This window comes from Salmo trutta, chromosome 6, assembly GCF_901001165.1.
Source record: "Salmo trutta chromosome 6, fSalTru1.1, whole genome shotgun sequence".
NCBI lineage: Eukaryota > Metazoa > Chordata > Actinopteri > Salmoniformes > Salmonidae > Salmo > Salmo trutta.
This window is the reverse complement of record NC_042962.1, coordinates 6,300,707-6,316,893: the sequence shown is the minus strand read 5'-3', so window position 1 is coordinate 6,316,893 and position 16,187 is coordinate 6,300,707. Positions and strand designations below refer to the sequence as shown.

At 43.1% G+C, this 16,187-nt stretch overlaps 1 protein-coding gene and 1 long non-coding RNA gene across 3 annotated transcripts in view; both read right to left on the bottom strand.

Moving 5' to 3' along the window:
- LOC115195349 (rho GTPase-activating protein 29) overlaps positions 1-14,463 on the bottom strand; it is a 73,176-nt gene extending 58,713 nt beyond the window's left edge. For both annotated transcript variants that reach the window (XM_029755126.1, XM_029755127.1), the window contains exons 1-2: positions 14,296-14,463; positions 8,478-8,919 (exon numbers count right to left, since the gene is read on the bottom strand). In XM_029755126.1, coding sequence (XP_029610986.1) covers positions 8,478-8,823 — 346 coding nt within the window. In that variant the 5' untranslated portion in view covers positions 8,824-8,919; positions 14,296-14,463. The remainder of the gene's footprint in view (positions 1-8,477; positions 8,920-14,295) is intronic.
- Positions 1,429-2,655, bottom strand: LOC115195351 (uncharacterized). The gene is made up of 2 exons (XR_003878676.1): positions 1,825-2,655; positions 1,429-1,789 (listed from the first exon to the last, which is right to left on the bottom strand). It is a non-coding gene; the product is annotated as an uncharacterized LOC115195351 (long non-coding RNA).
- Positions 14,464-16,187: the final 1,724 nt, after the last annotated feature.

The following is a 16,187-nucleotide window of genomic DNA, read 5'->3' as shown; positions in this document are numbered from 1 at the left end:
CATGTGTTTAGTTAAAAACAACATGAACTTTAGAGTGTAATAAGGCAGGTGCTTCAGTAAAAAAGAGAAAAACATTGCCATTAATTCATCCTATTTAGCTAGCTTGCTGTTGCTAGCTAATTTGTCCTGGGATATAAACATTGAGTTGTTATTTTACCTGAAATGCACAATGTCCTCTACTCCACCAAATAATCCACACATAAAACGGTCAACCGAATCGTTTCTAGTCATCTCTCCTCCTTCAAGGCTTTTTCTTCACTTGACTTTATATTGCGATTGGCAACTTTCATAAATTAGGTGCATTACTGCCACTGCCCTCGTTTGTCTTTCAGTCACCCAAGTGGGTATAACCAATGAGGAGATGGCACGTGGGTACCTGCTCCTATAAACCAATGAGACGATGGCAAGTGGGTACCTGCTTCTATAAACCAATGAGGAGATGGGAGAGGCAGGACTTGCAGCGCAATCTGCGTCAGAAATAGAAAGGACTTCTATTTTAGCCCTTGGCAACGCAGACGCTCGTTGGTGCGCGCGAGCATTGTGGGTGCAATAATTGAATAACATAGATTTCTACATTTATTTTGCAACGCTCGGGCACGTGACGCGAATGGTGTGGTCAGCCTGTAAGACACCACCAAAAGTGACACTGTGTGTTGACCAGAGCGTGTCTGTAGTTTACATATGGGCTGATTGAAGAGTTTAAACAAAGACAGGCAGACAGACCCTCCTGGCCAGGGCGTACGAAGGCATACCAATCCAGACTAACAGACTGTCTTGTCTGCCCTCTCAGAGTTTTGCTGAAGGCCTGGGTCACACCACTGACAGAGTGATGCTGAAGGCCTGGATCACACCGCTGACAGAGTGCTGCTGAAGGCCTGGATCACACCGCTGACAGAGTGATGCTGAAGGCCTGGGTCACACCGCTGACAGAGTGATGCTGAAGGCCAGGAGGGTCACGTCTTGGAGCAAGCCTCCACGCTGCCAGGAGGGTCACGTCGTGGAGCAAGCCTCCACACTGCCAGGAGGGTCACGTCTTGGAGCAAGCCTCCACACTGCCAGGAGGGTCACGTCTTGGAGCAAGCCTCCACACTGCCTCAGTACTGCCAGGAGGGTCATGTCTTGGAGCAAGCCTCCACACTGCCATAGTGGTCTACAACACTGCACATGAATATTCTATAAACAACATGAGTTACACAGTTCTGAATAAGCTAACCTCAAACTGACACAGAATACTAATCAACATATAGAACTGATTTGCATGGAATATGGATATTTGTCTGTACATGTAAAGCTGTCGTATCTACGTGAACAGTTACTGTATGGTCATAGCTGAGGCACGTCTAATGCCTCCATTTCTCCCATAGCTCCCTGCAATATTATTTTTACGCTAGTTGGCTGTACCTGCACAAAAACTCCAGCATTTTTCCCTTCATAGCTTGTTCTCCAAAACAATTGTGCATTGTCATTTCCGTGACACACAGTCTTTAAAAAGATCCAGATAAAATCAGGCTCCCTCCAAAACAGAGACCCTGAATGGGGTCAACCTCTGGGGAGAACAGAGACCCTGAATGGGGTCAACCTCTGGGGAGAACAGAGACCCTGAATGGGGTCAACCTCTGGGGAGAACAGAGACCCTGAATGGGGTCAACCTCTGGGGAGAACAGAGACCCTGAATGGGGTCAACCTCTGGGGAGAACAGAGACCCTGAATGGGGTCAACCTCTGGGGAGAACAGAGACCCTGAATGGGGTCAACCTCTGGGGAGAACAGAGACCCTGAATGGGGTCAACCTCTGGGGAGAACAGAGACCCTGAATGGGGTCAACCTCTGGGGAGAACAGTCAGTCCATTACTAAGATGAAGAACAAGAAGAAAGGACAGATATCACCATATAGCTGTTCTTAGATCACACTCACTAAAAGGCAGATCATACAGACATTGTCCTTAACCATGCAAAATATTCTATTGATGATAACACGTAATAAAATTCCATTCTTACCAGTGATTCCACAAAGTATTTGCACTCACTGACCTCCATGACTGGCCAGAGCACCAAATGGCTGTTGTGACCCTTGGGCGAACCCCACAGAAGTAATCCCAACCGATTACTGACATGTCCTTCAAAAAGAGGCCATTGGACAATGTCATAACCTCTCAGGATATTTAAAACAAATCCCCCCATATTGTTAACACATCATTATGAAAGCCAACTCAAACCCTGGACAACCGAAACATGATAAAACAACCCCCCCACACACTGAAAAATGCTTACAAAGATTTGTAAAGAGAAGTAGGTTTCCCCTCGCCAGTCCATCCAAACTAAATCGGAACTGTCTGCAACCAACTGATAATCACCATTTAAAGGTGACATGCAGAAGAAGAAAAAAAAGTGACTGAAACTTGCCGTGTGGTTCCCCGGGGATCGGTCCCAAGGCCACTGTTATTCTTACATAGGAAAGTATATATCCGACACTGCCAGATAGCTACAAGCATGCTAGTCTGAAGAAGTTTCTACTTGAGACAATGGGTGTTAGATCGTGAATACAGCCCTCTGTTGTCAAGGTCCCAAGAGTCCAGACCTGAACATAACACTTGACTATTGGGTCTGCCATGCTATGCTATGCTATGCTATGCTATGCTATGCTATGCTATGCTATGCTATGCTATGCTATGCGTGGCAAGGAGCTGGAGAGAGAAAGAGGGAGAGGAGGATTCCCTCTCTCGTCATTAATGACCAGGGTAATGAGAAACCCTAGCTGTTGTCACACGTAGCAGAGACAATAGAGTCATAAATTGGATTAGGGATTCAAATCACTTCCATTCTAACCATAAACCAATGATTCGTAAGAGCTGCGTGTTACTACGCTAATGCCCAACCCTGCCCTCCCAACCGTCAACAATCACACTTTGGAGACGGTCAGTGAACGCGAAACACAAATCATTTTGATATGATCGCTTTTGTGCAAGTTAATTTCCTCAATTCTATTTGTAGAGAGAGTACAAATGACAAACTGTGGCCAGTGACTCACTCGGATGTGGCCGCCACACATGGCCGCCACACAGGGCCGCCACACAGGGCCGCCACACAGGGCCGCCACACATGGTTAAACTGTCAGGGCCATTATTAAACTGATCTGACTTCTTCAACAACAGCTAAATCTGGACACTACGACACAACTTTGTAATTCTAACTCTGTTTCAGAGTTAGAGCAAGCATCCACAATGATATGATTTTATTAGAGCTGTCAGAGTTAAATCACTTAACTTTTTGTAATTTACATTTTTATCCCAATTAATCACTGAAAACATCCAAATATATAATCTACACAGCTCAAAACATCCAAATACATACTCTATACAGCTAAAAACAACAATGCGATGTCAAAACAAGTTGACATGAAGGTCAATTTAACAGATTTTGCTTACCTTTACTTTGGACAAAATCAAGACGTCAATATTCTTGCATTGTGCCCGAGTGGCGCAGCGGTCTAAGGCACTGCACCTCAGTGCAAGAGGCATCACTATAGTACCTGGTTTGAATCCAGGCTGTATCACATCCGAACCTAGATTTTATAGAAAAGATTTACCAAACGAGTTGTCTAATTTAGCATGTTTTTGATTGCATCCTCATATTTATTTAAATTTTTTATTAATTTAATACCTTTATTTAACTAGGCAAGTCAGTTAAGAACAAATTCTTATTTACAATGACGGCCAACCGGGGAACAGTGGGTTAACTGCCTTGTTCAGGGGCAGAACAACGGATTTTTTACCTTGTCAGCTCGGGGTATTCGATCAAATCAAATGTATTTATAAAGCCCTTCTTACATCAGCTGATATCTCAAAGTGCTGTACAGAAACCCAGCCCAAAACCCCAAACAGCAAGCAATGCAGGTGTAGAAGCACGGTGGCTAGGAAAAACTCCCTAGAAAGGCCAAAACTTAGGAAGAAACCTAGAGAGGAACCAGGCTATGAGGGGTGGCCAGTCCTCTTCTGGCTGTGCCGGGTGGAGATTATAACAGCACATGGCCAAGATGTTCAAATGTTCATAAATGACCAGCATGGTCAAATAATAATATTCACAGTTGTCGAGGGTGTAACAAGTCAGCACCTCAAGAGTAAATGTCAGTTGGCTTTTCATAGCCGATCATTGAGAGTATCTCTACCGCTCCTGCTGTCTCTAGAGAGTTGAAAACAGCAGGTCTGGGACAGGTAGCATGTCCGGTGAACAGGTCAGGGTTCCATAGCCGCAGGCAGAATAGTCAGTTACTGGCCCAACGCTCTAACCACTAGGCTACTTGCCACCCCGAGGATACAATCCAAAACATTTAGCATGTTGTGGTTTGCATCTTCATTGTCACGTCGCAGAAATAACTTTACTTGTTTTCCTGTCATACATTCCTTGTAGTTTCTCATTCCTCTTCACTCAAGAGTTCATCTCTGTTTGAAGTAACATGGATTTCAGGGCTTCCTTCTCTCGCTCCACTGCTCTGTATTGAAGTTCCTACAGGGCAATTGGTCTCCTTTCACATATCTGCCCAGTCCTGTATGTAGTCCAACTGTGGTTGGTTACTGGAATACCCCAATATTTACATAATGATGTGTATATTGGGCTGGAAGCACCGTGCAAAAGTAGTTCAATTAGTGGTAGAGTCAGGTCATGAACATTGCCTCAGAGGGTTTCAATTCAACACTGCAGCGTAAATAAAAGTTTGCTAACTCACTGAAGATATACGACTTAAAAAAGGTTTTCTAATAGCTGAGGTACTGGACAGGTTATATAGGTTGGTATTTGTAGCACAGACAGGCATTCTGAACTGGTTCCATGAACTGACTAACTTGATGCAGTAAAACCAATGGAGCAAGCTGCTGACAGACACAAATGTGTACTATGTCAGCAATGCAAACGTGTCACAAAGTTGAGTGCCAGCCTGAGCATCTGTTGTTAACACTAATTTGTATGAGTGACATAAACCAGGAAGTTCACCTCAGACAGACAAAAACCAAGTCTGTTCCATATGTAGAGGACACCTCATTATTATTTAGTTATTAGTGAATTACTTACGCTGAAAACCAAAATTAATTTTCAATAGGTCATTTCTGAGGTGTCATAACTACCTCAGTTACTAATCTGTGAAATATGTTGGTAGTAGCCTTAGGGTTAAATGAAGCAGCACAATCCTGAACAGATGTACTCCTCTTCACCATGCTGATGTATTAGTTTGATCAGTGAACTTGCCGACAGCCCCACTCAGAAGTCCCTCCAGCTGAGAAACACCAGTCACAAATCCTGCCTCTCCAAACACCCGGCCAATCCAGCCAGGTCAAGCACCCTGCCTGACCTCTCTCTCTCCTCTCCAGACAAAGGCTGAGATTCCCCAGAGGCCTGGATGAAATGGCACTGCTCTACTGGGAAGGGAGGAGAGGAGAACCAACACATTCAGCCAACCCCCCAACTCAGACAACCCTTACCCAGGAGAGAGATAAGTGAACCTGGGTCTGGTCCAAGCCAAGGGCCCGACCCAACAGCACAGGAATGCAATAATCCCACACGCAAGAGCAATCCTCCCCTTTTTAATCTGCACTTAGTCTTGCATTTTAAAAGTGTTTTCCCCATGCGTTAGAAACAATCCACTTCAGATGGCTTGAGGAGGAGGAAAGACCATACATTACTGATGACTTGAGGAGGAGGAGGAAAGACCATTAATAACTGATGACTTGAGGAGGAGGAGGAAAGACCATTAATAACTGATGACTTGAGGAGGAGGAGGAAAGACCATTAATAACTGATGGCTTGAGGAGGAGGAAAGACCATTAATAACTGATGGCTTGAGGAGGAGGAGGAAAGACCATACATTACTGATGGCTTGAGGAGGAAAGACCATTAATAACTGATGGCTTGAGGAGGAGGAGGAGGAAAGACCATTAATAACTGATGGCTTGAGGAGGAGGAGGAAAGACCATTAATAACTGATGGCTTGAGGAGGAGGAGGAGGAAAGACCATTAATAACTGATGGCTTGAGGAGGAGGAGGAAAGACCATTAATAACTGATGGCTTGAGGAGGAGGAAAGACCATTAATAACTGATGGCTTGAGGAGGAGGAGGAAAGACCATACATTACTGAAGGAGTGTATTATGGTCTGGATGGAAGCTGGTGTGAAAATGGGCCCTTTGAAACACTGATGCTGACTTTCACTATTATATACACTGAATGTACAAAACATTTGGAACACCTTCCTAATATTGAGTTACACCCCCCCCCCCCTCCTTCTCCCTCAGAACAGCCTCAATTCGTCGGGACATGGACTCTACTAGGCCTCGAAAGCGTTCCACAGGGATGTTGGTCCATGTTGACTCCAATGCTTCCCACAGTTGTGTCACGTTGGCTGGATGTCCTTTGTGGTGGTGGACCATTCTTGATACACACTGGAAACAGTTGAGCTTGAAAAACCCAGTAGCGTTGCAGTTCTTGACACACTCAAACCGGTGAGCCTGGCACCTACTACCATGTCCCGTTCATAAGCACTTCAATCTTTTATCTCGCCCATTCAACCTCTTAATGGCACACATACACAATCTATGTCTCAATTGTCACAAGGCTTAAAACTCCTTCTTCAACCTGTCTCCTCCCCTTCATCTAATTTCACCTTTATTTAACCAGGTAGGCTAGTTGAGAACAAGTTCTCATTTACAACTGCGACCTGGCCAAGATAAAGCAAAGCAGTGCGACACAAACAACAACAACACAGAGTTACATGGAATAAACAAGCGTACAGTCAATAACACAATAGGAAAAAAAAGAAAGTCTATATACAGTGTGTGCAAATGGCATGAGGAGGTAAGGCAATAAATAGGCCATAGTAGCGAAGTAATTACAATTTAGCATTAACACTGGAGTGATAGATGAGCAGATGATGATGTGCATGTAGAGATACTGGTGTGCAAAAGAGCAGGAAAGTAAATAAAAACAATATGCTGATAGTGAAGTGGATTTAACAAGTGACAGAAATAAGGGATCATAGCTTTCACCTGGATTCACCTGGTCAGTCTATGTCACGGAAAGAGCAGGTGTTCCTAATGTTTTGTACACTCTGTGTTTAATCTGAGGAGGAAGTGTTTGTTTTTTAAAAGACCTACAAGGAAGACCGTATAGAATATATACGATGATAGACTCAGTGGGAGAAACAAAATTCCTTCAGATGTCACCCACTTCCATGTCTATCTTCCCCATACCATCCCTTTATCCCAGCCCCCTAAAATATCTTCCCCATACCATCCCTTTATCCCAGCCCCCTAAAATATCTTCCCCATACCATCCCTTTATCCCAGCCCCCTAAAATATCTTCCCCATACCATCCCTTTATCCCAGCCCCCTAAAATATCTTCCCAATACCATCCCTTTATCCCAGCCCCCTAAAATATCTTCCCCATACCCTCCCTTTATCCCAGCCCCCTAAAATATCTTCCCCATACCATCCCTTTATCCCAGCCCCCTAAAATATCTTCCCCATACCATCCCTTTATCCCAGCCCCCTAAAATATCTTCCCCATACCATCCCTTTATCCCAGCCCCCTAAAATATCTTCCCCATACCATCCCTTTATCCCAGCCCCCTAAAATATCTTCCCCATACCATCCCTTTATCCCAGCCCCCTAAAATATCTTCCCCATACCATCCCTTTATCCCAGCCCCCTAAAATATCTTCCCCATACCATCCCTTTATCCCAGCCCCCTAAAATATCTTCCCCATACCATCCCTTTATCCCAGCCCCCTAAAATATCTTCCCCATACCATCCCTTTATCCCAGCCCCCTAAAATATCTTCCCCATACCATCCCTTTATCCCAGCCCCCTAAAATATCTTCCCCATACCCTCCCTTTATCCCAGCCCCCTAAAATATCTTCCCCATACCCTCCCTTTATCCCAGCCCCCTAAAATATCTTCCCCATACCCTCCCTTTATCCCAGCCCCCTAAAATATAATGTGAAGTAGAACATCTAGAATTACAAGATATATTAGGAAATTGGTCAAATTTTTCTATGCAAAAAGACACATTAAATCACATTAGTGAGTGACAAAAGCCACAGGTTTTTTAAGGCTTAAAACACATTGCAAACATTCCCCTCTAGTACATGGGTGTGAAAGACTACAATGTGGACTTTAAGTAACCAGCGCTCCCATACAAAAGATTAGAAAACAAGCAACAAGGACATTCACCCCATGAGAGAGAGAAAAAAAGGGTGAGTGACCGCACAGTCAAGGACAGACCACGACAGAAAAAAAAACAGGTGGACTGGGACAAATTGTGTACAATGCCTTTGACTGACACCTAAGCTAAACCTGGAGTTCCATTACACTACATTTCCCATGATACACCAGGGAATATATCCACATCCAGGCAAGCATTGTAACCACTCATTATCATCCCAATTACCCTTTTGTTTCCCCAGTCCAAACTCTGAACTCTGAACTCACCTTTGGAGTGAAAAGATTCCTTGAATAGAAGGAGGACGTCAGCAAACTTGCGCACGTCATTGACCAGCTGCATGATGTAGTCTGGGTTGGTGGTCCCGGCAGGGGGAGCAGGGGCATCCAGGCTGTCCGATCCAGAGCTGATGGAGCTCAGGGAGCTGCTCTTGGCTCGTCTGCCCCCTGTCCCAAAAGTCGCCGTAGTGCCCGTACTAGTGCCCATGCCAGCGGACAAGGGGAAGAAGTGGAAGTTGGAGATGCGTGAGATGCCCAGCGATTGTTTGTTCCCTCCACTGCCTCCACCACTTCCTCCACCACTGCTCTGCCTCAACATCCCAACCGCAGCCAGCATGCCCTCCAGTCCAAGTAGCCCCCTGGCTGTGTACCTGTAGTCTGCCTGGCTCTCCTACTTAGATTCCACACTGCTTCAGAGCACGGATGGATGATCCTGTGCAGAGAGAGAGATATGTGTTTAGAAAGACCACCAGGATTAAACAAGAAGAAGGATCATGACTCCTTATCACCCTTGTTGTGGTTAATAATAAATAAATATATAGAATCTATTATCTAGGCACCATGAATAGACTTTCATACTGCAGCTAAACATCATGTGATCACATCATGTGTTCACACAACTAATCAACAGCCGAGAGAATGTGCTCAGTAACAAGGCAACCAGGGTCTTTCAGAGGCCCTGTCTGTCTGTCTGTCTGACTGACTGACTGAGGTCTGGATACCCTGTCTGACTGACTGACTGACTGACTGACTGTCTGTCTGTCTGACTGAGGTCTGGAGACCCTGTCTGACTGACTGACTGAGCCTGACTGAGGTCTGGAGACCCTGTCTGACTGTCTGTCTGACTGACTGACTGAGGTCTGGAGACCCTGTCTGACTGACTGTCTGTCTGACTGAGGTCTGGAGACCCTGTCTGACTGACTGTCTGTCTGACTGACTGACTGAGCCTGACTGAGGTCTGGAGACCCTGTCTGACTGACTGACTGACTGAGCCTGACTGGGGTCTGGAGACCCTGTTTGACTGACTGTCTGACTGACTGACTGAGCCTGACTGGGGTCTGGAGACCCTGTCTGACTGACTGAGCCTGACTGACTGACTGAGGTCTGGAGACCCCGTCTGACTGACTGAGCCTGACTGAGGTCTGGAGACCCTGTCTGACTGACTGACTGAGCCTGACTGGGGTCTGCAGACTAGAGGTCGACCGATTAATCAGAATGGCCGATTAATTAGGGCCGATTTCAAGTTTTCATAACAATCGGTAATCGGCATTTTTGGACACCGATCATGGCCGATTACATTGCACTCCACGAGGAGACTGCGTGGCAGGCTGACTACCTGTTGCGAGTGCAGCAAGGAGCCAAGGTAAGGTGCTAGCTAGCATTAAACGTATCTTATAAAAAACAATCAATCTTAACATAATCACTAGTTAACTACACATGGTTGATGATATTACTAGTTTATCTAGCTTGTCCTGCGTTGCATATAATCGATGCGGTGCCTGTTAATTTATCATTGAATCACAGCCTACTTCGCCAAATGGGTGATTTAACAAGCGCATTCGCGAAAAAAGCACTGTCGTTGCACCAATGTGTACCTGACCATAAACATCAACGCCTTTCTTAAAATTGATACACAAGTATATATTAAGTACAGTATATATTTTTAAACCTGCATATTTAGTTAATATTGCCTGCTAACATGATTTTCTTTTAACTAGGGAAATTGTGTCACTTCTCTTGCGTTCTGTGCAACAGAGTCAGGGTATATGCAGCAGTTTGGGCCGCCTGGCTCGTTGCGAACTGTGTGAAGACCATTTCTTCCTAACAAAGACAGCCAACTTCGCCAAACAGGGGGATGATTTAACAAAAGCGCATTTGCGAAAAAAAGCACAATCGTTGCACGAATGTACCTAACCATAAATATCAATGCCTTTCTTAAAATCTATACACAGAAGTATATTTTTGCATCTGCATATTTAGTTTTAAAAAATTCATGTTAGCAGGCAATATTAACTAGGGAAATTGTGTCACTTCTCTTGCGTTCATTGCACGCAGAGTCAGGGTATATGCAACAGTGGGCCGCCTGGCTCGTTGCGAACTAATTTTCCAGAATTTTACGTATATATGACTTAACATTGAAGGTTGTGCAATGTAACAGCAATGGATGCCACCCGTTAGATAAAATACAAAACAGTTCCGTATTTCACTGAAATAATAAACGTTTTGTTTTCGAAAATGATACTTTCCGGATTTGACCATATTAAATGACCTAAGGCTTTTATTTCTGTGTGTTATTATATTATAATTAAGTCTATGATTTGATAGAGCAGTCTGACTGAGCGGTGGTAGGCAGCAGCAGGCTCATAAGCATTCATTCAAACAGCACTTTACTGTGTTTGCCAGCAGCTCTTCGCAATGCTTCAAGCATTGCGCTGTTTATGACTTCAAGCCTATCAACTCCCGAGATTAGGCTGGCAATACTAAAGTACCTATTAGAACATCCAATAGTCAAAGGTATATGAAATACAAATGGTAAAGAGAGAAATAGTCCTATAATTCCTATAATAACTACAACCTAAAACTTCTCACCTGGGAATATTGAAGACTCATGTTAAAAGGAACCACCAGCTTTCATATGTTCTCATGTTCTGAGCAAGGAACTTAAACGTTAGCTTTCTTACATGGCACATATTGCACTTTTACTTTCTTCTCCAACACTTTGTTTTTGCATTATTTAAACCAAATTGAACATGTTTCATTATTTATTTGAGACTAAATTGATTTTATTGATGTATTAAGTTAAAATTAAAGTGTTCATTGTCCATTCAGTATTGTTGTAATTGTCATTATTATAAATATAAAAAATAAAATTAAAATAAAAAAAAATCTAAAAATCGGCATCGGCTTTTTTGGTCCTCCAATAATCGGTATCGAAAAATCATAAATCGGTCGACCTTTACTGTAGACCCTGTCTGTCTGTCTGTCTGTCTGTCTGCCTGCCTGCGGTCTGTAGACCCTGTCTGTCTGTTTGTCTGTCTGTCTATCTGAGCCTGACTGAGGTCTGTAGACCCCGTCTGTCTGTCTGAGCCTGACCAGGGTCTGGAGGCATAATAAGTGCTTGAGAGTGGCCCTGTTTAATTTGGGTGGAAGAAGAAGGGAAGACAAACAAATGCAGGCCTAGCTAGCAGCTCTCCTTAGCATCCTCTCAATATCCCACAATACAGTGCATTCGGAAATTATTCAGACCACTTCACTTTTTCCACATGTTGTTACGTTACAGCCTTATTCTAAAATTGATTAAATAAAATGTTCCCCATCAATCTACACACAATACCACAATGACAAAGAAAAACAATAAAATGAACTGAAATATCACATTTCCATAAGTATTCAGACCCTTTACTCAGTACTTTCTTGAAGCACCTTTGGCAGCGATTACAGCCTTGATTCTTCTTGGGTATGATGCTACAAGCTTGGCACACCTGTATTTGGGGAGCTTCTCCCATTCTTCTCTGCAGATCCTCTCAAGCTCTGTCAGGTTGGATGTGGAGCATCGCTGCACAGCTATTTTCAGGTCTCTCCAGAGATGTTCGATCGGGTTCAAGTCCGGGCTCTGGCTGGGCCACTCAAGGACATTCGGAGCCACTCCTGCATTGTCTTGGTTGTGTGCTTAGGGTCGTTGTCCTGTTGAAAGGTGAACCTTCACCCCAGTCTGAGGTCCTGAGCGCTCTGGGGCAGGTTTTCATCAAGGATCTCTCTGTACTTTGCTCCGTTCATCTTTCTCTCGATCCCGACTAGTCTCCCAGTCCCTGCCACTGAAGAATATCCCCACAGCATGATAGTGCCACCACCATGCTTCACTGTAGGGATGGTGCCAGGTTTCCTCCAGACGTGAAGCTTGGCATTCAGGCCAAAGAGTTCAATCTTGGTTTCATCAGACCAGAGAATCTTTTTTATCATGGTCTGAGAGTCTTTAGGTGCCTTTAGGCAAACTCCAAGCAGGCTGTCATGTGCCTTTTACTGAGGAATGGCTTCCGTCTGGCCACTCTACCATAAAGTGCTGATTGGTGGATTTCTACAGAGACTGTTGTCCTTATGGAAGGTTCTCCCATCTCCACAGAGGAACTCTGGAGCTCTATCAGAGTGACCATCGGGTTCTTGGTCCCCTCCAAACTTCTTCCATTTTAAAATGATGGAGGCCACCGAGTTCTTTGGGACCTTCAATGCTGCAAACATTTTTTGATGCCCTTCCCCAGATCTGTGCCATGACACAATCCTGTCTCGGGGGCCTTTGTGTGCCTTTCCAAATCATGCCCAATCAATTGATTTTACCATAGGTGGACTCCAATCAAGTTGTAGAAACATCTCAAGGATAATCAATGAAAACAGCACCTGAGCTCAAATTCAAGTCTTTTAGAAAAAGGATCTAAATACTAATGTAAATTAAAAAAAAATTATAGATTTGCAAAAAAACAGTTTTCACTTTTATCTTATGTAGATTGATGAGGAAAAAATATAATTTAATACATTTGTAGAATAAGGCTGTAATGTAACAAAATGTGTAAAAAGTTAAGGGGTCTGAATACTTTCCGAATATACTGTAATTATAAATATGGCATCAAAATGTTGAAAATCTGAGACTGAGCTCGCCCATGGTGGTTGGCGAACCCTCAACCTTCTGGCCCGTAGCCCTCCGTGAGATCGACTGTGCCACAAAAGAATGCTGAAGTGGAAAAGTTGTTATCCACGTTTATAAACACAGGCTCGCTAGTTATTATTTGTTGATCATAAACATTATTTTCAGTTAATTATATGAGGGGGAAGGGTGTTCAATTTATTTGACAGTACAAGAGGAGGGTCATGTGAAAATATTTTTAAAGTTGAGGAGGGGGGTGAATATTTGTATGACACCTTGAGTTGGATCAGCCCCCCCAGTAAATTGGACTAGCACCTCCAAGTAATTTTCAATCTGTCCCGTATAAAGATTTTTTTTTTAAATGCATAAAGATGATCATATAACTAAGGAAAGTGTTTTGTTCATAATAACGCACTTTGAATTTTCAAATGTTTTATTTAACCTTTAACTAGGCAAGTCAGTTAAGAACAAATTCTTATTTACAATGACGGCCTACCCAGGCCAAACCCTAACCCGGACGACGCTGGGCCAATTGTGCGCCACCCTTTGGGTCTCCCAATCACGGCCGGTTGTGATACAGCCTGGAATCGAACCAGGGTCTGAGGTGACACCTCCAGCACTGAGATGCAGTGCCTTAGACCGCTGTGCCACTCGGGTGACACATTATCTTTGACAATCAACTAAAGTTATAATTATTTAATACGCAGACATCTTATTTTTGTTGTTATCACACTTTCTCTCTAACGCTGTAAACACCTTGCAAATGACAACAGAATTATAGGCTACAATGTGTTGATAGGCTGCATTATCGTTAAAGGGAACATTACATCTAATTTGTATGAGTTATTACGGTAATATGAACACGTTTATGTTTTATAAACACTTTTCTGGTTATAACATTTTAGACAAATCTCCTGGATCTCCTCATCCAAAAATTCTGACCTAACTGTACAGAAATGTCTGCATCATGCAGCCAAAAAGTAATTCCACTTCTGAGATAAAATGCATTTCCTTTGTATTTTTTCCCCCAATATTTTTTCCCCCCCAAAAAATCACATAGTTTTATATAGAAGTATCCACTTGTTCACCTCGAGCGATGGTTCAGTCAATCTAAGAGTCGCCGTCAGTCAGAACTCTTCCATCAAATAGGTTAGAGCAGCCTAGTCCACTCACCTGCTGTACGGTCCTGAAACATGGCACCTTGGAAAGTCCCCGCTGTCCTAGATTACTCTTCAAATGCACAACAGAATCAATGTTTCGTTCCTAAAGCCTCTCTGTCTGAGCCGCTACTAAAACTTCCCTAAACTGTGATTTTGTTCGGACGTCCGCCTCTCCGCTCACTCTCCGGGCACCAATATCCTCCTCCTCTTCTCACGTGACTCCGTGGGCAACTTGTGATTGGTTGGTCTAGGGGACTTGTGAAGAAGAGGGTTGGGTCCCCTCCCTTAACATCAGCTGTCTTATGTTTTGGTGTGTCGGGACTCAATTGGTCTCGTCTAACTAGTGTTTCATTAAGTGTCTAATTAAACTGAACAGTACTGATGATGGGAGAAAGAGGCATTGTTGAATTTCCCCAAATAAAAACCATTCATGTAGCCTATATAACCTACACTACAACAGCCCAGGGTTTCCCAACACGGTCCTGGGACCACCCCTGGGTGAACATTTTGGTTTTTGCCCTAGCGCTACACAGCTCATTCATATATCCAACTCATCATCAACCTTTGATTATTTGAGGGGGGCAAGACCAAGTTTGGGAAACCCTGATACAGCCCTATATGGTGAATGATTCAGAAATCAACACATTGTTATCTGGTATATAACTATATATTTAAAGTTATTATGCAAAATTATTTGTTTTATGCAGTTACATGGTGCAGGGCTACAATAAATTATTGTTGTATGAATTGGCTAATTAAAAAAAACAAAACATTGTTATTGGTGTGGTAGACTATTTCATGATCTAAATGCGTTAGGCCTAATGCCCATTCCATTCAGTTAAAGGAAGAAGAATTGAAGAAGAAGCTACAGTATGGACCGTATAACAGCGTGGTCTTGGTCTAGCCAGTATTGTCTGAGAATGACACCTAGTGAGCAGAATAGACAGTTTAAATATTGGTTGACATTTTCCTGAATGCCATAGTAGCCTTTTAATCCACCCAGTGGTAGACGTGTGCTGACACACTGCACTCATATAAAAATAGCCGTGTTTTTTTTTTAAATTGTATTTATTTATCCTTTATTTAACTAGACAAGTCAGTTAAGCACAAGTTCTTATTTACATCGACAGCCTACTGTGTGTTAGAGAGCATCAAAACTGTAATGCATCATGGGTAAATTGTGACCGACTGATCTACAAATAATAATGAGCAGTTATTTATGATGCAAGGTTCTTTGTAGATCTGTCAGTCGGCTGTTCGCCTGCACTTTCGGCTGCAATGTCGAACAAACACAATATTTTACATTATTTAAATAGGCCTGTGTGACGTGTGTTGAAGAGTGCTCATTACCTCAGACAGTTCACTCCTTTATTTTCATGGAACAACAAAAACATGAGGGCGCGTTGGCGCGGATCACTTTTGTCAAGTCGGTGACCATCATCGATCACAGCTTGTCAGTGTGTTGCATTATGGGGATTTATACTTGCAAAAAAAAAGAATGGTCCCACATATCGATTGCATGAACTTTGCAACAACCGTGTGATTAAAGGTCATGACGTTTTGACTGTAGTCGATTTACATTTTCTGCAGTATGTTGCGTTTCATATGGCATGTATTAATTTGTCATATGTTACAAATTTCCAAAATGTCATGAATTTGCAAAATGTATAAGTTACGAATTCTAGCTAGCTTGCTAACGTTAGCTAGGCTAGGGGTTAGGGATTAGGGTTAAGTTTAGGAGTTAAGTTAAAGGGTTATGGTTAGGGGTATTTCTCTAATGTCTATTTGTTGAATGTTTATGTGATATTATGTTGAAGGGTAGGCCTATTACTGTACATACAGTTCTGGCCAGTAATATGATAACTATTTAGAAATATTGATTATAGAGGGGGGATATTCATATTA